This window comes from Oryzias melastigma, linkage group LG4, assembly GCF_002922805.2.
Source record: "Oryzias melastigma strain HK-1 linkage group LG4, ASM292280v2, whole genome shotgun sequence".
In the NCBI taxonomy this organism is placed as follows: Eukaryota; Metazoa; Chordata; class Actinopteri; order Beloniformes; family Adrianichthyidae; genus Oryzias; species Oryzias melastigma.
In genome coordinates, this window is record NC_050515.1 from 24,044,296 (window position 1) to 24,071,929 (window position 27,634).

At 38.3% G+C, this 27,634-nt stretch overlaps 2 protein-coding genes across 2 annotated transcripts in view; both read right to left on the minus strand.

Moving 5' to 3' along the window:
* The window catches only part of LOC112150885, a gene marked incomplete at its 3' end in the record, with an annotated part of 49,028 nt that extends 36,802 nt beyond the window's left edge, over positions 1-12,226 (minus strand). Inside the window, 2 exon segments of the mRNA XM_024279407.2 lie at positions 184-225; positions 11,816-12,226. Coding sequence (XP_024135175.1) covers positions 184-225; positions 11,816-11,939 — 166 coding nt within the window.
* Positions 12,227-14,239: 2,013 nt separating this feature from the next.
* Positions 14,240-27,634, minus strand: part of LOC112150722 (inactive N-acetylated-alpha-linked acidic dipeptidase-like protein 2) — a 321,270-nt gene continuing 307,875 nt past the window's right edge. Inside the window, exon 16 of the mRNA XM_024279192.2 lies at positions 14,240-18,504. Coding sequence (XP_024134960.1) covers positions 18,291-18,504 — 214 coding nt within the window. The 3' untranslated portion in view covers positions 14,240-18,290. The remainder of the gene's footprint in view (positions 18,505-27,634) is intronic.

A 27,634-nucleotide genomic window follows, 5' to 3' on the forward strand; every position in this document is an offset into this window, starting at 1 on the left:
TGCAGGCTGCAACTCTTATTTGTTCAGTTTTGCTTCTGTGTTTGTCACTGACAAGACGTCTGAGGACCTGATCTCTGCACACAGGTTCCTCCTTCATGGCTGCTGGTTTGTTTTTGTGCGTCAGTCAGCTGCTTCAAAGTGCTGCTGACAGCAGTTCTCAGTGGAGACACGGTTCAAACTTACCCAGAATTCCTGTTCCTAGGATGGTTGCAATTGTCAGGAAATCTGAGGAGACAAAGAAAAGGATAAAGGAGGTCAAAAATATGTCATTTTATTAGAATAAAAAATATTAAACATTTACTAAAAAATCTCATTACAGATGGTTTAACTGGGGAGCTTTCTGAGGAGACGAGGTTCCAAACAGATGGATAGATTTTTTTAGTTCATTTCAATTTTTGTCTGACAGCTGAGAAGTTGACCTTCTCCTGCTGTTCATTCAATATCTGTTCACATCAAACTGGAAGTATAACTTAGTGAAAAAACAGAGGAAGATGCTGAAGCAAAAGGACACAAAAAAGAAATTTAGAAGCTGCCATTACTGATCAATGATTGGATAGATTTGCCGATAACGATATTGTTTTAATATTGTAGTTTGAAAATGAATATTTTTAATAGTAGCAATGATTTTGATGTCATAACAGTTACAACAGCCAAAAGCATGGAGTTATAACTTTCTGAATAATCATCAGAAGAACCAGGAGGAAATCTTAAGCTACCCTCGCCAATGCACATTCAAGCGACCACTTTAAATGGAAAGTCTATGAAAATGCATATAAATAGACATTTTTGGGTTCTGCAATTCAAAACTCTCATGGTCACCGTTTTGGGGCTCTGTAAACCAAATGCATGGCCATTGAATATAAGTTGCTAGCTGTACCAGGTTGAACTTTGACCAGTCAAGGTCTTGTCTATGGCAGTGATGCTGTGAAACTCACCAAACTTAGCTGGTTTATCTGGTGCACCTAGACTCAGCAACAAGCCAGACGAGGTCTATTTTTGTTGTTCGTAAGAGACCCCTGAGGACACCCTTCTGTCATGATGGTAATCTATTGTAAGGACGCTAGCAATGAAATGATCCATTTCCATTTTGACTCCAATTTGCAAAATTTGAAGAAAGCATCTTCCAACTGGGGCTGCACGGTGGTGCAGTGGTTAGCGCTCTTGCCTCACAGCGAGAAGGCCCCGGTTCGACTCCCGGCTGGGACCTTTCTGTGTGGAGTTTGCATGTTCTCCCCGTGCATGCGTGGGTTTTCACCGGGGACTCCGGCTTCCTCCCACCGTCCAAAAACATGCTTCATAGGTTAATTGGTGACTCTAAATTGCCCCTAGGTGTGAATGTGAGTGTATGTGTGTGTGATTGAGGCCCTGTGACAGACTGGAGACCTGTCAGGGTGTACCCCGCCTTCGCCCTTCAGTAGCCGGGTTAGGCTCCAACACCCCCGCGACCCCGACAGGGACAAAGCGTTCAGGAAAATGAATGGATGAATCTTCCAACTGTTGGTGGCGGACATGCACTAGTAAACAGCAGAAAAGAGGAAGCCCCTCCCTGCTTTTCTAGTGTGAATTCCATGAGCTGTACTCGCGTTCAAGAATGCGCGTTTAGCACGTTCTTTAACGCATGTCAAACGTCCGATATTTACGTAGCTTTAGAGTCTGAATGCTTTTCAATACAATAGGAATTGAGTTTGAATCCATTCTTCCCTCTCTTTTTAAGTTTTTGGTGGTAAATGTGTTTAAAAAAAGAAAACACTTAGACTAACCCTAAAGTCTAATGAGACTTGATACGTTTGAAGTTCAATGAGCTCAGCCCCCATGAAACCTTCCTGAACAGCTGTCAGCTGATGAAATTGGTCCCTCTTTTGCTGTTTTTAGCTCCATCATTTACACCCCAAAGAATCAGCTGTCATTTGAAATGATCCTGATTATGTGTCATTCATCCATCTGAAGACGGCTGAGGGACACTTGGTGTCAGTAATCAGACACGTCATGTCACCTGTGTTCTCCAAACACAACCGGCCTATGACGGAGGGTGTCCTGATGGGGAGGTTGGTGCATGGCCACGACCTGATGAACATAATAGGCAGTTAAAAGCTTGCCTACAGACACACCTCTTCCTCAGAGGTTCTGTTTAGCTTTCAGACAGGTGACTGATACTTTCATTTTCACACGTGTTTAGAAAAGCTTTCTTTGATCAGGTTAAAAAACCTGCAGCTGTCTGTCCACTGAGGGGATCTCACATGTGCTGATGCTAAAATACTCTTTGAACCTATCTGTTAGTGAAGGGATCAAAACATGTAAGAGACATTTAGAAACGTAATTCAGGTGTTTTTTTTCTTAGCGGGGGTTATGTTTGTCAACAGAAAATGTCCATCTGTATATTTTGATCCAGCAGTTTCCCCCACCATACTTTTTTTAAACCCTTGTGTTATCTTATGGGGTCCAGATGACCCCACTTTTACCGCGTCTGGTACCGGTTCTGGTCCGGTACTGAATCTGGTCCGGTGTTGGATTAGAGTACCAGGTACCGGTGTCAGGTTTGGGTACCGGTGCGCTACGTGTCGCAGTTTTTGAGTTGTGGAAAAGACGATTCAAAAAAACATTCCTTAATGAATGAGTCACATCAACTAGAGCTAAAAGAGAAAAAAAATATTTATGTATAAATCTAAAAGGATAACTTGCATTTTATGCAAGAAACATTACGTATTATGAAGTAATAAAAACAGATAAATGCAGAAAAGATAAAGAACTGAACAGATAAATACAAATTTAAACATCTGTGGAGTATATATTTTTGTGTTTTCAGATTTGACCAATAAAAATTAATTTGAAGATACAAAATAAACTAATTGAAACCCAACCAAACTGTTTTATTTGTCTTTAGTTCTATGTACTTCTACTTGTATTACTCAGCTAATCAAAAACTGCAGCCTTCATATAAAACAAAAATTCTAAATATGAGTCTCAATTAAAAAAAAACTGTAGCTTTATTCAATTAAAATTAGTTTTTTCCATTTTATAAAAACTGTCCATTCATTTTTATACACACAAAAGTCTGTTATGCATATTGTGCTTTTCTAAAAGCAAAATAGGAGGAGATCTGTCCTAACTTAAGGGGTTCAGCAGAAAAACTAGCAAAATAAGCAAACAAAAGTACTTCAGCTTTTCTGAAATACCTGGAATGTGATGCTGGCGTGGAGCAGCTGAAGGCCAGAAGCTTTTATTAATCTATAATAAGGAGATGAAAGAAGCTGTGGCTTTTTAAAGTTGACATTAGACCATGTATGCCTCTCTCCTTGAATAATAATGATGCAATATTGTTTTTTCCCCCACTTATAAAACTGAGATTTTCTGATTTAAAATTGTGACCTTTGCAGACTTAAGAATATGTAAATGTTCATAGCAAAGCTAACTTGAACCTATTTTTTTAATTTATCAGCTTTAGAATCATCATCCTGAAGATTCTAAAGCAGCGTAATCCAGGTGGTCTGTAGACCTGGTCGTTTCTTTAGCAATGCAAAAATATACACTCACTGACCAGTTATTACGTACACCTGTCCTACTGCTCGTTAATGCCTAATCAACCAATCACATGGCAGCAACTCAATGCCTTTAGGAATGTAGACATGGTCAACATGATCTGCTGCAGTTCAAACAAGCATCAGAATGGAGCAGAAAGTTGATTGAAGTGAATTTGAACATGGCATGGTTCTTGGTGCCAGATGAGCTGGTCTGAGTATTTCAGAAACTGCTGATCTACTGGGATTTTCACCCACAACCATCTCTGCGGTTTACAGAGAATGGTCAGTACTGTCAATAACATGAAAGCATAGATCCATCCTGCCTTGTATCAACAGTTCAGGCTGCTGGTGGGGGTATAATGGTATGGGGGATATTTTCTTGCACATTTTGGGCCCCTTAGTACCAATTGAGCAGAGTTACAATGCCACCGTCTACCTGAGTATTGTTGCTGACCATGTCCATTCCTTTATGACCACAGGGTACCATCTTCTGATGCTACTTCCAGCAGGATTCTTGAACATAATAGTGAGTTCACTGGACTAAATTACATGCAGAAACACACATACATGCACACAGACCTAGTTAGTATTTGCCTATGAAAAAAGACAAAATAATAACTTAAAAACCACATAAGATTACTAAATCTAAAGTGCATTAGAATTACTTAGACTAACCATGATTTCTTTTTTGTTTTTTCTTGGATTTTCTGTCTGTTCTGGAGCCTAAAAGACAACAAAGTTTCATCTCCAATATGAAAGGAGCTTTTAGTATTGAGTACCCAAGGAATACAGTAAAATCTGTCCTACCCAGGAGCCTCTCAGCAACTACCAGTCTGCTCAGCTGCTACACAGATCAAGCAAGAGCCGGAATAAAGAGCAGAATCGGCATAAATAAGTAACACAGAAAGCCAACTAATTATGCAGCAGCTGCATCTCCTTGTCTTTAGTGTGTGTGTGTTGGGGGTTGTCAGTTTCATGCCCACGTCTCACCTGTGTATCCACGAGAGGCTTCACACACAGACTCTCTCGCCTGATGTATTTATAGGCTGAGTGCTAAGTGTTGTAAAATGTTTAGTTTAGTTAGTTTAGTTTTAAGCATGAAGCAAGCTGAGACATCACAAGGAAAATACAAAGCTATCGTCAAAGAAGTGTGGACATGCAGAAGATATTGCTTACCTAGACACAATAAGGTGGGGGGCGCAAAATATCCACTTGGGGGCCGCGAATGGCCCGCGGGCCGCTAGTTTGAGGCCCCTAGTCTGCATGTTTTCTGAAATTCTGTCTTTTTTCCTCACAAATGTCTCGGAGTCTCCTGAGGAAATCTTTCAAAGTTTCCCTGCAGGATACAATTTATCACTTTTTTCCACTTTTCTTGTCATAATAAATACTAATGCTTGTCTTAAAGAAAGACTTTAGCACAATTCTTGATTGAAAATTGAACCCAATTATGGGAAAAGTGAATGGTTGCATCTCCACTGCGCACAAGCATGTTCATGTTGACAGTATCAAATAATTGTGGTAAATTGAATAAGGATTTATTATATGTTGTTTTTTATGATAGAGTAGGCTTATGAGTTAACCAAAAGGTTTTTTTTGCTTGTTAGAAAATGAAAAAAGATATTTCTGAGTTTATTGTTGTTTTCTTATTCACAAAAATTAAACTGAACCTACTCTTGACACATATATACAACTTAGTTTCCGCAACTTTCCTGTGCATTTGTGAATGAGGCTGCAGTGAACACCTTCCAGGCTCAGAGAAAGCCCCCTCATGTTTAACCCTCCCCTATTTCATCAAACATTTATCCTTCAGACAGTGATGAAGGGAGCTGGAATGTCCAGGCCTGTGAAATCACTGCGGCCCTAAAAAAAAAAAAATCCTGCCTGTATAATCTACCACTGACATTTAAAAACACTTCCATAAATTAAAACCTCTTATTTGCATTTCACATGCAGGAGAAAAGATCAATGCTAACCCCCGACTCACATATCAGCTCCCAGCAGTGATCCATAAACCATTTCTTCATCCATTCAGCCCCTTCTAACCCCAAAGCGTCTTCTCTTTAGGTTTATTTTTACAGAAACTAGACTCTTTAAGAAATCTACATGTTCCCCAAAACTACCAGAATTTCGATTAGGAAGAGAAGGTAAGGAAGTGCAACCATACAAACTTAAAAACCCCAGCGGGTAATCCATTTTTCAGCAGCATAAGCAGGAGTATGTTGATCTAGAACCAGAACTTCAGCATCTCTCAGGGCATCTTTCTGGCAAAGAAGCACCGTTTGCAGCAAAACCTTCACCATGGTGGACCGCAGTGTTCAGCTTTGATAACAGACACGTGCAGGTATGTAGAAGTAATTTAAGCTAGACTCATGATGGACCCAGACTTTTCTTCTAAAGCATTGTACACACGGGGCATTTGGCGTGTTCAACCCATGTTGTTCACATTGTTGTTCTTTTCTTTTTCTACTGTTTACTAGTGCGTGTCCACCAAAGAGTCTTGGCACGAAATGCTGAAGCAGTGCAAATCTCGCGAGATGATCACAAAATTGGTTCGTTCATTGCAAGCTTCCTTGCAACAGCAGATATCAATTACCAACACATTCTCACTCCCAAGTCGTCACATATTGGTGTTTGGCGTCACTTTTTGACGTTTTAGGTGTCCCCAACTTGTCGTTTTTTTGACGTGCTGGCTGTTCATAAAATCAAGGGTCCGCAACCCTTGCACATTGGTCCTTGTGACGCGTCCAGTAACAGTACCCCAACCAAGTACCGGTACCCTAACCTTAACCCAGTACTGGTTTGAATCTGGTACCGGGTCTTGTACCTGTTTGGGTCTGGTACCAGGTTGGGGTACTTTTTTGGGTACTAGCGCGCTACGAGTCTCGGTACTGGATCAGTTCTGGTTTATGGCCCAGAGGTTGTGGACCCGTGATTTAATGGTAACGGCCAGCACGTCAAAAAACAACACCTTGGGGACACCCAGACTGTCAAAAAGTGCCACGGAGGGATCATTAACCAATCGTCAATATGTGGCAACTTGGGAGTGAGAATTTGGTGGAATTACTATCAAGTCGGGAGAATGGCTTTGGATTATATATACTTAAAAAAACTAAAACACACAATGTCATGGTTGTGGTTATGTCTGAAATCACTTGATATACCAGCTATGCTCTGAATTTGGTGAGTTTCACAGCGTCACTACCAAGTATGAGTCCCTGATTGGTCCAAGTTTGACATGGTTTAGCCTGTAACGTGCATTCAATGGCCTCGGGTTTTGCACCTAGTACCCAAAAACGATCCTAAAATTTGTGTACCCATGCTTGAAAGCAAGACTTTAGAACGCATAAGCCTGAAATTGAAGTTTACGCATATTTGCATACCGCCAAATCCCTATCCCTTCAATTGTATGGGCTTTTGAAGCTTTTTATTTTCAACGGAAAGAGGTACAAACTTACCCTGGGCTCCCATGGCAAGCGTTACAGCTCCGATACAACCGCCGGAGACTTTACATAACTTTGAAATTGCGAGAGGAACTCCTACTGCATACGATCACACCCGATCTCTACGATCTGGCGTCTCTATGGCGCTGCAAATCCGTTTCATTGGGTACAAATTTTCGCCAGTTGCCAGAGCTGAGTCGCAGCACTTTTTGTGAAGTTGGGGCTATTAACGACCTGAACAAGAAATCGTGCGAGCGTAAAGTGCATCCGGCACATTTTTCAAAATAAAACCTATTTTCCACTGAATTTGTAGTTTTCAGCGTGTTGTAAACATTGCATCATTTCATACGCAGAAAAAGAAGCCTTCTAAATATAATTAAAAATGACGTCAGAATGAGGGTTTGTTCATTTCCTATATAAATCATGTGAATTTAAGAGACTTCGGAGTCTTGCGAGACCGGCAGGAGAGTCTGTAGATGCAGCGGCGGGTAGTCATCTCGTAACCATTGAGAGTCATCTGCCATAGCTAGACCTCTCTAGTGTTGCAGTGGAGCAGTAACGCTTGCCGTTGGAGCCCGGGGTTAGAGCTCTGTATCCCTACACCAATAGGGTGAAGGTAGAGTTTCTACAGGATAAGGTAGAGTTGCACTGTGCCCAACACAGATCTCCACCCTACATGAAGAAACCCAGTGCCGGCAGCTACGCGCTAGAAAAGATGACCGGCGACTATTTGAGATGTCATCTATGGTTAGTACTGGTCAGCTGAAACCAGTCTTTGAAAAGCTTTAAACCGCCTCCAGTTTTGAGAATTACTGCCAATGAAGGTACATACAGCTCTCTACAAAGCTGTGTTTGTCTATTCAGTCATACACGCACACTCATGTTCCAGTCCTGATCTGAATGCAAAACTGTTTGTTCCATCTTAAGTAGAACAAGGTCATACTTTGAATATGGTCGATTTTAATGTGAATTGCTGCTACATGTCGCCTTCTCCTCAAGAGCAAAATGGATTGAAAGGATCAAATCATCAGTTTTATGACTGACAATGTGTTGAAAGAGTTTATGACTAAAATAGTCAATCTAGAGTGTTTTTATGAACACTGTATGCTTTTATGTACATTTCTCTGGAAGGTCTGAGCGTAAATATTGAGATGTTTATGTTCACAGCTCACGGAAGAATGTAATCCTTGTGTAAGCAGCAATTTTTGATCCAATTTATTTAACAAACTTATTGTTGTTGGGATATAGGTATTTACAAGAATTTAATTAGTGCTTGTAAATATTGAATGCAGATTACGATCTTCATTCAGCGTATATAATCCATGTGTAAATATAGTTTCTACAGGATAAGGTAGAAGCTCTGGGAGATGGATCTGCAAATGCAACTGAAGATGTGCTTGTGGATGAGATTTTACTAATCGAGCCCCATTGCAACTTAAGATCTTGAAGTCCACTAAAGAGATGAATAAAGAGATGATCAAGGCCCAAAAGGGCATTCCCAAGTCAGTTAGAAGTGTTTAATCACCCTAAATAAAATGTCAAATTATGTCATAGTCTCCCAATTGGCTGAAGTAGAAGATCCAGAAGTATCTAGCGTAGAGTTTGAGGATACCTCGGACGTGAATTACATCTTGTGTTTGGCGGTAAACTGTTAGATTTAACTGTCAGAGATGAACTTCACTCCTTAAAATCAATGTCTGACACAACAAAAAGTAGAGACACAATCATTTTGAGGGATTAAAAGGGGTCCTGCAACAGACTGGTGACCTGTTCAGGATGTACCCAGTTGCTGAGTTGGCTCAAGCGACTACGATTAACCAAGGCAAAGTATTTGCAGTGTCCACAGGCGACGCCATGTCAAAGATTCCCTAGAGGATAAAGTATTGAGTTGTCTTACACTCTCAAAAGTCTGCTTTAACGCTGGAGGACTCTGTTTTGTGAACGCAAGATCATGATGTTGAAATCATGAGGGCGGTTCATCTCAAGTGCAGGAGACGTGTTACACTTGTGCAATTTTTGAGATACTTTTGATCCCATACAACTACAAGGTATTAACTATTTATTCCCTTCAAATAATTTATTAGGCACACGAACCCTCATCGGAGTTTCAGGCTGATTGAATCTGTGTCAGAATTGAGTGTTAGATTTCTGTTTCATAGACTTTTATACTTTCAAGATTTCAGTTATTGTTCCAAAGAAACCTTTAAATCAATAAAGAACATGTTTATGGGCCAAATACCAGCAATTTCCAGCCAAAAAATAATTTAGAATTCTTTTTTTTCATTATTACCACACATTATTGCCTCTTTTCGTTTATTGTTAACCACTGAACCTTTTTCTTTTGCATCATTTTTCTCAAACCACCCCACCCCCTTTTACCCAGAGTTGGCACACAGCCAAAAAAAAAATGGGGGACACATCAGGGTCTGGGGGTTCATGGGAAATGTAGTGATCTAAGCCAAAACACAGACAATATTTGCAAGATCAAAATGATAAAAATGACAATATACATTTAAATATAGTCCAGTAAACACGCAATCTAGAAAACACTGCATACAAATGAGACTAAAGAGCTTTTTTTAATTATATTTTCCTATCTTGATGCTCAGTAATTTGTTCATAAGTACCAGTGTTCAGACCATGACTTATCAAACATTTGAACTAGGAAAAGTCTCATGCCACAGACTAAATCAGAAACAGAGAAAAAGAAAGATATATCAACAATCATCCTCAAATTTAGAGCCATTAAAAATAAAAAGTTGTACTTTTGCAAACATTTGCCACATCAGGAAAAGAAGAAAATACTGTTTGGTAATGATCAAAATATACAGTAGACGTGCAGCCTAATAAAACAAAATGAAAAAGCCAAATATTTGTGTTTATCTCTGGATAATTTCATCAAAAAAAAAGAACAAGGTGCTGTTTTTCACAAGTTTGCTCCACTGAGCAAAGATATATTTCATATGTAACAGCAAACACCATTTAGTTCATGTATCTCATGATTTGTGTCATTTGAAAACTCTCTTTTGCAACATCGAACCTGCTTGTTTTGCATTCAAAGCACTTTGTGTTACACATGTATAAAAAGTGCTTATAAATAAAGTTTGATTTTATTTGTATTACAAAGTATTGGTATTGAGTATTGACCCAAAACTCATGTCAGTTATGAATTTATTGAAATTATATCTAATTAATTTACATAATTATGACATACAAGTCATTTTTTCAGAAGTCATCTTTTCATATATGTCCATTTCTCATTTCTACCGTTTTTACCTTCCTATCTCTGTCATAAAAAAAAAAAAATGACTGCAGTGTTTTATTAAACTCGGAAAACATAATGCCAGCTGATGTCAAATGTAACCTTCTTAAATGTTTATAATATGGAGCCACGATGGGCTAACATTGCATAATTTAGGTTGAAGATTGTGGTTTGGGCGTTTTTAGCATGTTCTAGTGGCATTTTTCTCATGATGGAGGACATGTATAAGGATGATTAGATTTAAAATTGTTTTTCTGGTCATTTCTTTATTGAAATCATAGTGAATCAGGAGCAAACGGGAAAATGCTTGTTTAAAAAGCTTATAGTTGTTACGTACAAACTATAATTTACAGGCCAAGTTCCTTTCTCCGCCTCATTCTGATGCATCCACTTGTAGACAAATATATAAATTAATATATTCCACATCTGAGCCGGCGTCTGGCTCCAAACTGTACAACTGTGATATTGTTCACCGTTTTGTTGCACTGGTAATATTAGCTTGGGGTTGCGTAAGCTAGCGGGAGAGCATATAAACAAAGGGATGATGGGAAGTTTGCTCCGCACCATCAGTCTAATAAAGCATTGTAATTATGTCATTGTGATTGTTTTCCAAGACATAGTTTCTGTATAGCGGCAGCAGTTCATTAGAAATTCACCTCTGAGTTGTGGACTGAACTGTTGGCGCAGAGTAAGCGCACCCCATTTCCCATCATCCATCTGTTTACACAGTTTCCTGCAAGTTTACAGCCCGTCACAACCCCAATATGACAATACCGGTGTAACAAAAACGGCGAGCACTATTGGAGCTATCCAGCCGTACAGGTTTGAGCCAGTTCAGGCGAGGAAATCAAAGACACACAGGAATCTATGTGTCTACAAGTGGATGCATCCGAATAGAGAGCAGGAGGGAGCTTGTGACCTCCTGATTGTAGATTCTACTACATCAAATCTTTAGGCTTTTTCAAACTGCATTTTTTGTCTGCACCTGTTTCACAACAATTTGAAGAAAGAAATACTTAGAAATGTAATTTTGAGCTTAAATTTTGTTATATGACCTCCATCATGAGATGTTAAAAAACACCAAAAACCCTATTTTTATTGGAGTGGGTCTTTAAAAGATGTATCCCAACTATGGAAAGTAATCAAGTTACTTGAGGAACTCATTTAGGGAACCCTCAAGTTTTTATTGAAATTTAGAATCTAAAACTGTGGATCTGAGGGGGAACCAAAAAACTCTAATCACCCAACATCTGTTCTTGAAACAGTAGCATCATCATCACTTATTATTTTAAGTGTGTCCAGTCTTAAAAAAGGGGGGGGCCCCCCGGTCCCCCCCCCCGGGCTGCTTCATTCGTGTGTCTCTGTGTGGGACTCTAGGCCTGTGGATGTTCTCTTATATTTGTGGAGGTGGTTCTCTGCAGATGTCCCTGTTTGGGTTGACGTGCAGCTTCAGGCTGGACTCAGATTTGCTCTCAGTCTTTGGTGGAGGGAGGATCACTCCTTCTGACAGGTTCTGACTGTGGGTTCGGGTCTCTGCGAGCAGCAGCAGCAGCGCGTGCGTGTCTCTGTCATGGCGCGCGCGCGTCGGTACTCACAGCACTGCAGATACACAGAGCGCAGCCTCCACCTCCTGTCCGAGCTCCTCCGCCTCAGACTGATGCCGGGAGGAGCACACGGCTCCGTCCGCCCTCCCGTCTCCTCCGCATCCGCCGCCATCATCTCACTTCCTCCTCCTTCCGTTCATCTACCTCCTTTTTTCTCTCTCTTTCTTTTTCGCGTTGAACGCGCAGGAACTGCTGCAGCTCTGGCGGGATCTGTCAGTCAGTCCGTCGGTCTGCTCCCGGATCATCTGATCCGGTCCTTTAAAGCGGAGAGATCACGTTGGCGTTTGTTCTCCTGCATAATCCGGCAGGTAAAATATCAAAATTCAAATTAAAAGTACATGTGACCTGAACATCTGTGCTCTGCACCTTTACCGCTGCGGACAAGTCCCGCCCCCTTACCGGCCGCCGTCACTCTCTGGAAAGAGTTTCACGCGCGTTTACAGCAAATATTACGGTAAAGTTACAACTGAAAAAAAATATATGTCATTGTTTTTTATTTTAGTGCAGCTAAAGCCCTTCAGTGCACTCATGTATGTAGAAAACAATACAACGAATGAAAATATTTTAATTTTAATTTATTTAATTAATGAATTTAATTGTTATCATTATTAGCAATTTTTAAATGTAATTTCTTGATTAATTATTCACAACACAAAATATTGTTACTTAAACAGTTTAGTTTTTGTTATTAAAATAATTTGACTTTAATCCAATAGTAAATAACGGCATGGTGCTGGAGACAAACGTACCCATCTGTGTGCATCATGACACTCCATACATTTTATTTTGATTTTCAAAATAATTACAATTATTTCTAAAAGTGTCTTCTTTAGTTCATAATGCTTTGGAAATAGAATAACCTATTTTATTACATGATGGGTACCAAAGTGAGGTGTTTTCAAAGATGCTAACATGGCTAACGTGTAGCGGTGTCAGGTTGTGTTTTTTGTTTTCACGCATTACTAACAACGTTGAGAGTTAGAGTAGTGACAGTAAAATTTGTTTTAGTGGTATCAGTCGTTTTTTTATATGTGTTACGAACAAGTTTGGGAATTATAGGTATAATGAAACATATTATCCATGCTAGTATGGCTAACGTGTAGCACGTCACAAAAAAGCTCTGGTCTATGTCTAAATTCCCTCTCTACTCCCTTAAGAATGCTGCATTTTCCATACTAAATGTTGCACTTAAAAGCCTTAAAGAAGGATTGTGCCTTGTAATCGACCTTATAAATGGAATAATTCAGGTTGTGTTTACTGATGTTTGAATTTTGAGAGTTAGACTACACAATTCTTGAAAGTTGCAAACAAGGTGGGGTGTTTTTAAAGATGCTAACACGGCTAACATGTAGCGGTATCCGATTGTGTCTTTTTATGTGGTACTAACAAGGTTGAAAGTTAGTGTAGTGGCAGTAACGTTTGTTTTAGCAGTATCAGTTGGTTTTTTTATGTGTTGCGAACAACTTTGGAAATATAAGTATAACAATATATATTAGCAACATTAGCGTGGCTAACCTGTGGCACAGGGGTCCTCAACTTGCAGCTCCGGAGCCTCTTTTACCTCTCCATTGTGGTTCTTTTAGTAAAGACAAATAAAAAGAAGTTTGTAAATGTTGAAAAGTAACTATAAAGTAAGAAGTAAAAAAGTAATAAAGGGGGAAAAAGGTAAAATAACTCAAATTTTAACTCATTAACAAACAGTTGAAGGACAGTGCGTATCACGGGTCGAACTACAACATTTTGACACATTTTTCTGCGTCCTCTTTTATACTACAAAAAAATCAATGGACGTCAGGCGTACCGAATTATTAAGTGGATTTTCTATTTTTTTTTTTTTTTTAATTAAGAAATTTAAAGTGTGTTTTAAAAATATGGCAAGGGTTATTTACTTAGTTCAGATTCCATTTTGGTTTGTAAGATTTACAATTTTGTCAGAGATGCACAAACAAGAGTGTAATCGACTATTTTTATTTAATCACTGTTGACATCACACTTTCTGCTACTACTACTTTTGCTACATGATCATACTTTGAAAGGAACTTTTGTCAAAACTTAAAAAAAAGTCAATATTCTTTTAATGTTTGTATTTTATTCATGCAAAATGAACAACAGTTCATTTATGTTTGTCATAGTAGTAACAATAGCATAAGTACAAATCAGTGTCTTATTTTTTAAAAGGGTGAAGGAAGACTTTGTGGCTCCTACTGGGTTCTAGTCAGTGAGAAATCAAACCCAAATGGTTCTTTCAGAGCTGAAGGTTGGAGATCCCTGAAAAGTTCCGGTCTATGTCTGAACTCCCTCCTTACTCCCCCAACTACTAAATAACTATATAGCGCAGGACTATCTAGTGGATTTTGTTGAATATGTTTTGTGGTGAAATCAAAGTTAAAAGAACCCACAGATGAAATCAGCAACTCCAAGTCGTCATTTATTGTAAGGAATCAAATAGACAAAAAGCAAAACGTGAACCCTTTGGTGGAACAGCTGTTTGGTTTTATCTTTGTGATTTCTTTGAGACACTAACAGGAACACAAGCAGGTCTGAACGGTCTTTGTCAAGTAAAAATATTCAGAAACGCTTGTGGTGATAGTCAACAGTAAACATGCAATATTATTTCACATTCATGCATCAAAAACAAAGCCTCGGAGAATTAGATAGTTGATAAAACATCAGAAAATGTCTGAATTGCTTAAACAGAAGTTCACTCTAAAAAATAAGATTTTTTTGTTTTTGTTTTAGCGTTTTGTGCAAATACAGCAAAACAGCAGTCTCTTGTACTGGCTCATTGTAATACACACATTTCATATTGCATAACAGATCAGCTGGTCATCACAGCTTCAGTGTTAATAAAACTCATCATTTTCAATTAAAAAAAAAGTAAACCTGACAGTTTATCATTAACAACCCATACTATGTTAGAACCATTGACTGTAAATGAGAACAGGACAGAGTGAGTATGACATCACCTATAGAACATGGTTTACTTCTCACTCCAATGTCAATTCAGTCTGAGTTGTTGTTTCTATGGCAACTACTTTCACCAATCGGGAGTTAGATTGTTGAAAGTTCACACCCCTACCGCTTGAAAGCAGGCTAAATAAAATCTGTAAATCCAGCATTTTGAACATTCGACCAGAGACCTCATGAGATTATTGCGGTGTCTGATGGGTCAATTTATAACTTGAATGACTTCCACTACAAAAAAAGGAAAAATTCAACATCATAGTCTTTCCATTTTGATTTCTTGGAGTCAGCAGGTACTTCCTGTTTGGAACACGCAAGAGGAGTTACACAGTCCAGTTCCTCTATACAGTCAAAAGTTTGCACACTATTTATATACCACACTAACAGAACTATATCCCATGCTAACATTTTTAATAAGGTTCAGATCTAAGAAAAGCTGTAGAAACATAAAACAGCATCTAACACTGAAATACATGAAGAAACTAAACATCTAAAGCGGAGCATCAACGTTTTTGGCATCCAACATGGCTGAGCGGCACAAATGCCGACACTTCTGTAAGAACAAACTGCATCACAAAGATTTTTTTTTACTCACATGCAATTTAACACTGATAAAACACAGATGACAACCCTGTATCCCATGTTTACAAAGTAAGAATCATCAAAAAGTATTTTTGCTTTATATCCCTGAACATTGTTTTACACAGACAATACTGTCAATCCAAAAGCGATTTCTTCAGTTTACAAAATCCTCTGTATCAAACATTTCCTAAAAATGTTAGTTTCTAAAAAATAGGGATTATTTACTGTATTTTAGAAGTGTTTGAATAGTTCACGAGTATAGTAATAATACTAAAACTTATTCTTATGATCTAGAAAAAAATTGTCAAGACTAATTTGATTGTTGGTTGCAAAAATTGCTTAAGGACTTCGTTTGGACATGAGTATAAAAAACTTTTTTTTTTCTTTTTTACAGTAAAAAAAAAGAGTTCTTCCTTCACAATTTCACAGCTATATCCAACACAGAATCAAAACAAGCACAGAAACAACGTATTCACTGGCAATATACAAAGAAATATACAAAAAAGCAGCTGTTGAAACCAGGGTATTTTTTTGGCCGATATCTTTAAACTTAGTCACATGGAGGGGGTTGACCTGTACGGGTCCTGCAGATCTTTGGGTTGTCTGGGCCTATGGAAGGCATGTACGGCGACCGCAGGTGTGACTTTCATTTCCCTTAAGGCTCGTTTGGTCACCTTAAGGGACGTCATGGAAATGTAACCTAACATTGTGGAGCTCCAGCTCCTCTGTTAACCATTGTTAGTCTATAGTTCCTTCAGGCTGTTGGTAATTTCAAATGAATTTACATTTGTTTAAAATGACAGTGTGAAGGTTTCCACTGTGTTTCACAGTGTCATTGGCAGCTTCATCTTCATTAACGTCTGATTGCTGCAGAGGACATAACTCATTCAGTTCATCACCAAAGTACGGTCAAATGAAATCATATTTAAATGTGAGTAACTACAAACTGTAAATATCTCATTAGGTTAAAGTGTGTTAGACAATGGAATAAGTAAAAATTTGGCTTCTGATTGTGAGCGGCAGTCCACAGCTTCAACACTTCAGCAGCTCTGCATTTATGGACTCAACATGCCATTTCAGAGAAAAAAATGTCTGTGAGATTCTTCTGTTCTATGCACAACTTGATTCTATGATCAACATGATGACGGTTGAGTTTTCTGTAATTTCGATGCTGGCAGACAAAAATATTTAACCACATTATATGAAATCCTCCATTTGGAGGGCTAAATGCAGGGGAAGGGAGAAGGAATTGGGACCAAGTCTGCTTTCTTTACGAGTTCAGAAAAAGGTTGGATGATATTGTAAATATGCTAACGCGGCTAATGTGTAGCAGTGTCACACTGTAATATCTCGGAATTTTCACCCTAACACCTAACTACTAAAAAACTACATAGTGCAGGACCAGTTCCCTGGATTTTGTGCTCACTAATAAATCCATTGTGTTCTGGTTATGAAAACGTTGGTTTATTAAAAAATACATTTAATTCCTTTTTTTGTTTGTTTTTGCAAAAATGTTCAAACGCAATGCATTGTGGTCCATATTTCCAAATCTAGTGAACATTGATACACACTGTTTTTCTGCGGAGAGTCTGGCACTTGATTTAAGAATTGTAGATTCAGACAAGACTACAAAAATGCAAATGGACTTTAAAGTGCACTGTATAGTCAGTAGTGAAGGAATTCAGACATCAAGATTTTTTTAACGTTACCAACAAGGCTGTAAAGTTAGCGTAGTCACAGAAATGTTTATTTTGGTGGTATCAGTCTGTTTTTTTTATGTTGTGCAAACAAAGTTGGGAGTTACAGGTATTCTGAATATGCTAACGTGTCTAAAGCTTCTAACAAGTAATGGAGATAGGTGGACTATTTTATTTTATTTTTTTTTTTACATGTTGCTAACATGGCTAGGAACTAGCGTAGTGACAGAAATGTTTGTTTTAGTGATATGTCTTTTTTTTTGTGTTGCAAGCAAGTTTAGTAGCTTTCTGAATATGCTATGTGGCTAACGCTCCATTGTGTAGCCATGTCAGTCTGTGTTCCTATTAACTGTTAATAACAAGATTGGTAGCTAGCTTACTCACACTAATGTTTGTTTTAACGGTATCTCGGTATCTTTTTCATTTGTTGAAAGCAAGGTTGGGAGTAGGTATTGTGACGCTAACATGGCTAATGCTTCTCATGTGGCTGATTAGTAGCAAGTTACTGTGAGCAGAGTTAACAAAGTCTGACTTAATGACTGATTTATCTCTGATTCTTTTCTCTTGTTTAATGTAATCGATAGTAAGGTATTCCTTATAACTTCAAAAATATACCAGTCATTGACGGTGGCCCTATAGTGTTGAAAATATGTAGAGTAAAGAAAGCAATCAACTGGATGCATTTTTATCTTAGAGGATAATTAACCTCTTCTCCAAGAGGCATTCTTATTCTGAGAAATTCATAGACATTTTAAAAATAACAAAAATGTTATAAGCCGTGGTAAGATTAAAGAGATGGAAACTGCTCCAGAGTCATTTCAGGTGTTGGTAAAATGTGTCAGATAAATACGGCACCATTGAACTATTAGATGCTGTTGCTTTGTAGAATCAGGATTTCAAAAAGAGTAAACATTTTTTCTTCATTTTTTAAAAAATAGTCAGTTAAAAAAAGTGCATTGCTGTCAAGTTACAAACTGAACTTTCTCTTTTTGAGCTCATTACAAAAAAAATGTTTTCCGATCACTTCAGAAGTGCTGATTGCCATTTTTACCACTTGTCAGAGGGGTACTGAGAGCTTTTCTGGCCAATTGGTGTTTGTTTCAAAAGTTACCAGTTACCCTCCTTCTCTTTGTGGTCGGAAGTCTTTATACACAGAATTTAAAGACACTACAAGACTGACCATTTAAAATGAACAGAACTCTCATCAATGTCGGCTGCAAAAATCACTCATTTTCAAACAGAGTCAGACCGGCACACACCAGCCTGTCGGCCGACTGCACCGCCCTGAGGAGGAGCGACAGCGAGCGGTTCACAGCTTTTCCACAGAGTGAGTGTTTCTGGACTTTGTTGATGTCGCTGCATCCCAGAAGGGGCTCCTGCGGGAAGCTTAGGACAGAAAACTGAGCAGTTTTCTCGGGAAGGGTGTACAGCAGATTCCTGTGAGACACAGAGAAAAGGAAATTACTGAACAGCCAGAACCACGTGTAAGACATCCTTTAATTCTATATAGACATTATGCATCTTCTAGAAAAGATTGCTTGATCCATAATGTGATATAAAACAGATGAACAACAATTTGGTGTCTAGGTGTATTTGTTAATTGTTTTTATTGTTTCAGTGTCACTGTTATCATGTTTTTTTTGTAATGGAGGCCCCAAAAACAGGAAATGTAAACAATTATGTGTCCATAATATTAACATACCTAAAATAATTTAGCCTAAATATAATCAAGTTAAGAATAGAAAACAAAACCTGGACTCATTTGCTGTAAAAACTGTTGGTTAAGACAGCATTATCATAATTTAAACCATGATATTAGCTCAAAATTGCAGAATTCAGGGGTGAAATTGCAAAATGTTAAAGTTTCAAGTTTTAAAGTTGAATTAAGTGGAGAAAACTCCAGTCAATGGAGTTCCGCAGCGTATTGTTTGTCCTACAGTAATGATGCAGACTTCTTTGAGATTTGTGCAATTGCTGCTTTCCTTAAAGTGCCATACCTTGTAGTTGTGTGGTCTAAAAAAGTTACTAAAGTCTGTGTGTGCTACTAATTTCAAAATTTTGAATGATGAGATAGGAATGAAAGTGTCTGCCAAATAGCCTCTTAAAGCAACAGGGTCAAAATGTCTCTCAAAATCTGAAGCCTTTAACACAGCTTAAAAAAAACTACTAGAATGTTATTCACTTAACTTGGTTCGAATAATGTACAGAAATAATTTGTAAGATGTACTTTAAAGATCGGACAGTCAATACGCCATCACGGAATTTTCATGTGAATACTCATTTCTTAGATGAATTTCAATGATGGCCTAGGATCTAAACTATTTTACTTTACTAAAAACAGCACTTCCTGGGTATGTGTGACAGCGACATACCTGTAAAACCCTGAGACACACAGAACTGTGCATCAACCTATAGACACACACAAGTATTTAGGGAGTGCAGGTGTAATCTCAGGTCCATAGAGAGGTTTGCCCTCTAAAAGGTTTGTGGGACATTGATTTCTCTCAAAGCAGATGAGCAGAGCTCATGGAGGGGTTTTTCACCCAATGGGACAAGGGTTGTGCACTGGGGGTGTGAAGCAGTCATGACCTTTAACACCTTTTCAAAGGCACAACCATGTGAGCCAATGTCCAGGACTAGTATAATACTATATCCACAGTGAAGAGTTTGACAAGTCACTTTATCAAAGGTAGACAGTTGAAGGTGACTATGATCTAGTACGAATGGTGTTAGAACATGGACATCTACCCTTCCTGGTGTTCAATGGTTTGGAGTTAGTGTCCTTTTGATGCTGTAGCGTGTATTGTTGTGTAAGGTGCCTGAAGGTGAGAGCTGCCAATTAGGTTTGATCCCTTTTCTTCTTTGTTTTTCACATGATAGGTAGTAACTCTTGGGTTTGAACGTATTAAATATTGTTGTTTTCTTGGTCGGGGACCCAGACCAAGATCTAAGACGTGTTGGTCTAAGTTCTATCTAGAGCTAATTTGTGGCCCTGCTATCTATTCAAACAAATGGAGTTGCCATAGTTCCTGTTAAAAATGTATTTCCTATTTATCCATTCTTGTGTGAACCTTGTAGCCAAATCAAACAGATATTTACGCAACTTTGAAAAGTTGAAGGTCATTGTTTCTTTTAAGTCAAAATCTGTTCCTTTAATTGCCCATTGAAAGGTATGTCTTCATTATGATAAAATTCAATTTCTTAAATACATACATTAATGCATATTAATAAGTGTGGTGACGGATGGCTCATTTGGTTGCGTGCAGGACTTACACATGGGAAACAAGGGTTAGTTTCCCAGAGGACCCGAGCTGAATCCCAGCTGAATCGAGTGTGTGCTCTTACACTGTAACATAGTTGCAGTAGACTTTACAGTAACTTACTGACAGCTGGATGCCAGAAATGATTGTAAATCATTTTGCAACTTTATTACTGTAAAATGAAATACAGTAGTTACTGGCATCCAACCGTAAATGTTCTTACAGTAAGTTGTTCCTTTACAATAATTACTCTGTTTTCCTTTCCAGTTTATTTACTGTAAATAAAAAATACGGTAAATAAAAATTTATTCTGGTTCACTTGTATTGTCCCTATTTCCCCCTTTTCTCTAAGTTCACTGCAACTGCTCTTCCAGCTGCTTTTAGCCAAGGCCATGTTTACCATGATTGAGTTCTTAGATCAATGCAACACCAGACAGAGACATAGAATCCTTCACTTTACATCACAATTATGAACAGTTTTAAGTCCACTTGAAGGAAATGAACAGATGCACAGAGAGGACATACAAACTCAACTCGCAAAGGTTCCCACTGGGGGTTGAGCCAAAGGCTTCTTGTTATGAGGTGATAGTGCTAACCATTGTTCCACCATGTCGGCACAATTGCAATCTCCATCACCTTTCGGCTTATCCCATTTTTGGGGGGTCATCACAGTGACACAACCCTGTACTTGAAGGGATCCAGTTAGGACCCAGTTAGGCAGCAGGTTGTATCAGGAAGGGCATCCGGCACAAAACTTTCTGCCAAACCAAATATGTGGATCTATGAAAGGTCATTCACTGTGGTGACCCCTGTGGGGATATCCAGAAAGGTGAAAAAAGCAAATACACTCCACTTGACATAAAGGAAACAAACCAGGAAACTCCACATTGCCTTTGAAATTGTTCAGTATCGTTAAATAATAACCTAAGAGCTCACAACAACAACAAATTGTATTTCCATGTCCAAATTTCTTCCTTTCAAGGATTTGGAGATCAGTTTCACACCAAGACAGATTTTTATTCCCCCCAAATCCTTTGTCAAGCTTATCTTTTCTCTTCAGACATCCCCTTGGACTGGTTTAATTGGCTGCCAGTATTCGTTACTTGTCTACTTAACCATGGAGATATATTTGGCAAACTTATCATAGAATTCCTATACTTTGCTGATGACACCCAACTCCTCATTTCCTCTCCTTCCTTTACTACTTGACTCTCAGAAAGTAGTTCATATTTTCCTTTAACTTCCTAGAAGAAAATGTAACTTGTTGTTTTGATTCTTGCCCAGGGCTCCCTTTAAAAATAGGTTTAAATCTCAACGGGACCCACCCTGGTTAAATAAAGGTTAAAGAAAAAAGTATTTGTACAACTTTCTTCAATCTTGTTTGTGTTTTTTTTTAATAACTCCACAGATTCACCCTCCCTAAAAGTCTTCTTGACACTAAATTTTCTTTCCACATTCCAATCAACAACCACTCCTGATCTGCTATCTCCATCTGCAATACCAATGGCTTAAGTCCTGATACTGCCTCCATCATGGTCCAGGTTAGCACCAGCTGCATAAACTATTGCAGCCTTCCACTCTTTGACCTTGTCTACAAATGGAGTGGCTGGTCCAGAACTCAGACACTCCACATAATCACTAAACAATGCCCTATATTATCAGATTGCATCAAATTCAGAATTGACAACAATTTTCTGCAGTATAGCTTCAGTCATCCCCAACCTCAATACACTATACCTGTGAAGACTCCAGTTTGGAAACTTTAGTATATTATTCCCATCTTCTGTCCCCAGATTTGATTCAAACCGAGAAGAAGCAAATTTTGCCGTTCTTAAAAAGACCACTGGAGGCAGACTGAAAAATTGAGCAGTTTCTTTTGTGACTCCCATGTCACATGTTACAGTAAAAATAAATATTCACATTCTGGTTTCAAGGATCTGCCATTCTGACCATTCCTTTCAGTGAAGGGCCATCTTTGATTTATAGTTTACATTTTTGCATTATTAGAGGTATATTTTTAAAAATTGAATCACGAGTGAACCTATTGGTTCAGACTCTACCTGTCCAAATATCAGGTAGAACATTGTTGATGAGGTTGGACTAAACTGTGATTAATGGGTCTGCCCCACTTTAGGACTGACTTGTCGAATACTATGAGTGGCATCAGAGATTATCAATCTTGCGTATAGGTATATATCTATGGAGATCTCCAACTCCTTAAGCTCTCAGTTACATTTCAATAACACTTTCCCCCAAAGTGACAAAAGTTTTCTTTGCAATTGTAGACTATTCATTGTAGTCACTTGTTCAAAGGAGATACAAGTTTTGTACGACAGGAGAACTTCAGGGACACGGAACCCAGACAAGCTCAGTGCTGGACAAACATGAGCATGCATTCTCCAGAGAACAAGGGACTAAGTAAGACACCACCGGGTCCTCAACACCATCTGCTGTATTATTTACACACTTCTAGTTAAAAAGATAAACCGGCTTTGTGCTGGCACGACATCTGCAGCAACTGCCAGAGAGAGTAGAGTCAAAGAGGAACTGCTGTAGACAGGACAAAGAGGCTCCAGAGAACTTCAGTCAAGGAGAGGAGGGCACCATTCTGTTTGGAGGAAAATCATCACTAATGTTGGGGCAGATAAAATACAAGCTGGCCTGCAATAACATTAGCAAAAAACAAAGACAATGAGGTCTAAGTATATATAGCCATATATCTATATGTACACAGCAACAATAGAGTACAGTAGTGAACTGCATCATTCATTCAGTTTTATTGTGATCTTGTGGTGCACTCTGGATAGTATTTTGAAAAGTGTGATTACCAAAGGTGCTCAATTCCATTCATTCATTCATTCATCTTGGACTTGTAGCACCAACAGAAAGTTCAATAAAAAACGTTGAATTGGTGACCACGATATAGCATTAGCATGATGCTAATGCAACATCCCATTGTAGTTTTTACATCAAAATTACGCTTTTTTTCAAGCATTTTTGTTTTATCTACTTCTGATTAACAGGGATTTGAATAAATAAATACTCAGAAATTCAATTGTTGGCTTTATTTTATTTATATATGTCCTCCATCAACAGAAAAAAGCCACAAGAACATGTTAGAAAAAAAACATTCATCAGAGAGGGTCTTTAAGATGGAAACTGATTTACATAGCTGTAGAGCTGTCTGTTGGATGAGCAGATTTTTATGTTCTTTTTTTTGTGCTAATTTTAAAGAAAGCAGAACAAAAGAATACTTCATAAGAACTTACTGTCTAACATCCTGCATGGTCCTGGTTCCACAGCACAACTAAATGTACACTGGAGGATAAGTGATGTCTGTGCTACATTACAATCAACCGAATTCTTGTGCATCTAAAACGAGGAGCTTCCGTGGAGGAAAATACTCATCATCAAAGTGCTGGAGAATTTGTCTTACTGCACACAAAGACAGCCTGACGTAAATCTGAATTGAATTAAAACACACCAATGTTTGGAAGCAAACATTTTAACGATTGTTCAGAACTCCTCAACTAATTGTCTCAGTCTTGTACGGGAACACTAACTTCCTTTATAAATGAGTGCCATTAAAACTCGATGCTTTCCAAGCATGATGGAGCAGCTAATTTCAGCCTGAATGCAAATGACTGTTGAGGACAATTAAGACATCTATTACTGCCATAAGCTGTGAGTAACACGAGGAACAGAGAGCTCTGTCTGTGAGAATCCAGACAAAAACAGGTCAATGAAATTTAAATCTCCTGTTGTAGCTCAGGTAGGATTGCCAAAGCTACATTTTACTGCAATAAGGAGAGAAAACATTTTATTTTATTGGCGTCTTTAAAATAATACATTTGAATTGCTATTTGCATTGCCTTCTAAACTATATCTCTTGAGTCCAGCATTCTGGCTAATTCCACGTAAAAGATTGGTTGGCGTTCTATTTCACATGTAGTCCAAAAAAATATATGCAATGTAAATCAGGGGTTTGTGATGGCATTCTAGGGCATTGATTTATTGCCTTAAAGCAGCATTTATGGTGTGATATTGTCATTGTTCCTTTGCCGTTAGCTATTTGATTTTGGCTTCATCTTCCTGGCTAATGGCATGAGATACTGCTTTGATAATTGAAGCTTTTTATTTTTTTGAATCCCATCTATTTTATGAAGTTCCTCTACAACCTCACATCAAACAGATGAGATGGGGTTCTCAGGTTTAGAAGCTTCCCTGTGGTCTTTTCTAAAACTCAGTATTTTGCACCCTAGAGGGCACACTTGATTATAAGGGCGGCGTCAATGACTGGTCTGTTTTTAAACTTTTGTCATATATAAAGTACACAGCTATAAAGCACATTAAGTGAGACAAAAGGGTCAGAGATAAGTCTTTTAGTCAGTCAGACTTAATGAACGGCATTCACAGTAATGAGAATGTCCAAATTCCTTCACTACTCACTATATAGTGCGTTCGCCATTTTGTAATGCTGTCTAAAGCTGAATTTATAATTCCAAAATCGAGTGTCCTAGAAATTGTGCAGAGATCTTTGCGAAAAACTAGTGTGCACTGATGCTCACAACATCAATGAATATAGAACCCAATGCATTGCATTTGAACAATTTTTGAAAAAAAAAAAAAAACGTGCTTAATCGATGACGTTATATCGGGTGTTTAGAGAAAAAAAAAAGTAGTAAGCATAGTTTCTGAATTTCTTTTAAAAGCCAGGGCACTACAGTATATAGTCCTGCACTATAAAGTTTTTTAGAAGTTAGGGATTAGGGTGGGAATAAGAAAAGGGCCTCCAACTTGTTTGCAACATGCTACGTGTTAGCCATGTGTAAGCCATGTTGGCTAACACTTTGGTAACCACACTTTTCTTCTTTGAAGTACGGAAAATACGGTCAAGCGCTAAAACCTAAACATTCTTGGTGAATACACCAACAGGACAGTTGTAGCAGAAAACACGAGGAACCAGGCTGGACTGAGGTCAAAGAGGCATGACCAGCTCCTAATAAATAATGTGTAATAACAGTAATAATGTGTTGTACGTTGGTGTAAATGAATTGATTCGGAAGCTTGTGCAGAATGCAGAGGCTGGAATATTGACCAAAACAGAGAGTTTTTCTGCATCCGCTTCCCATTCCTCTTAGAATTAATTTAAATTTAAATAAGATCTACTTTTTAGAAATGAAACTTACAACTTCCATAGACCCAGGAGAGCTCTGCAGTCAGATAATAAACAACAGCTAAGGTCGGAACAGGCATTTCTGTTTGACAGATTTTTAAAAATTAACCTAATTTTATGCATTTTAGTTCCTATTAATGTGTATTTTTGCTCTTCGTTTTAACTGGGAGTGTTTCCCAGCACTTTTAATATAATATGTGACTAACTCATTTATTGTAAGAACTTTTTTTGTTCAAAAAAAATAAATCAATGAATTTGGACCAATCAAAAACGTCCATGATGGCGTTGGTGCAATTCTGAGCTCAAACTGCTGCACTTCGTCACCTCACTCCGTTTCTGCCAGCACATCACAAATCCACCATGCTCCACCCCCCATCCATCCAGCTCCAGCAGCACCCTGCGTGCACAGCGCTGCTTTATCCCCATCATCACACCCTCACAATGAAGACTTTTGCATGCTAAATAGTTGACATTTAATAAAGGCCCCTTTAATTATCTCTTTGATGGCAGAGGACTTAAAGACCTTTTGAAATGAAGTCATGAATTTAAATAACTCCAGGGAGTGTCCGACACGTGAAGCTTCTCTGCTGTGCTTTACTGGATGATCATAAAACCAGGTCAGCGCGCGCCAAAAAACGCTCTTTTCTCAGTTCAGGGTTGAAGACGCAATAAAAAAACTGCATAAAGTCAGAGCAGAGAGCTGCCTGTTCTTATTTTTGTCCACTTCACTGTAACAGAACAAACATTTTCTGTGGCATGCAGCTACATTTATGCTTCTCAAACTTGAGGTAAAAAACATGGGTAAGACTGTCAAACTAAATATACAGTATCTTGAGTTGATAAAGTATTATTATGAATTTGTGAGGGTATTTGAGCGTTGTGGTTCACTGCTGGTCAGTTCAGCAGTCAGTATCACTCTGATTCTGAGATGCTCTTGTTACCAAAGGGGAAAGAGAAAGACATGATCAAACACATCTGGGATAATGACCTGCTGACAGGTCTCTGCTCAGCACTCAAGCATGTTCTAGATCAGCATCAATACCTCAAAATTTGATTTGAAATTCTCTCCTCACAGATAAAAGACAGAATACAAAAACTCTAAAATCTGCTCCTAGTAAAACTATGAAACATGTTTATGGACTGTAGGAGAAAACCCAAACACATACATGAAAAACGTGCACAAAACGGAACCTAGGAAGGATTTGAGCAAGGAACTTTCTTGCCTTATACTAATGTAGTTATTTTCTACATTAGTTATCAAAGAGCAGAAAGCAGATCACATTGTTAAAACCTTTCAAAGTATCTCTTGAGTTATTTAGCTGTTTCTAATTGTTCTATGTGCTGTGAAATTTCTAGTGTCCTGGGCAAGTTGAACCCCCCCCCCCCTTTTTTTTTTAGGAAAAATGGTATATATTTAAATTCTAGAAAGATATTTATGTCCACCAAACATCAATGTAATCAAATGTAAACACTGCTTTAAAGTAATGTAACCTGCTGGAGATAAAAATGTGAATATCTCTACGTCTGGTTTTTAAAGTATAACTATGAGTCTGACAATGATTTTAAGGTGATAATTATATTATGAACATAAATATATCTGGTCGAAAGATGATTATCTTTGTCTTCACTGTGTTTAGTTGTGGAAAATAGTCGTTCATCCACTCAGTGATCTGTTGAATGCAGTGATCAGGTGAGTCCACTGGTCCATAGTTATCTGCTGTAAAATTAATTGTAAAGCTGAGTGTCATCTGCATAATTGTGGTAAGATACATCATCACTGAATATTAACTGGCTTAAAAAAAAAACTACATTTTATCAAAGAGGTCCCAGGATGGACCCCTGGGCAATCCCCAATGTCAAGATCAAGTGCAGAAACAAATTATGTTGAGTACTTCAAAACTGAAAACTGTTGCTCTTTAACCTCTGCATCTGTTGGAACCAAGAAGGTACTTTACATCAATCACATGTGAAAGCCCAAATTTAGAAAAAATCCATATATGTGGATTTTGGAGCAAAGATTCTACAGGGTTTCATGCTGATTCACTCAACTCTAGGATAATAAAGGAGGAAAAAGCTTTGGTCTAGAGCTCCTATCTAGACTGGATCAGACTGACATACTTCATACGGCTGC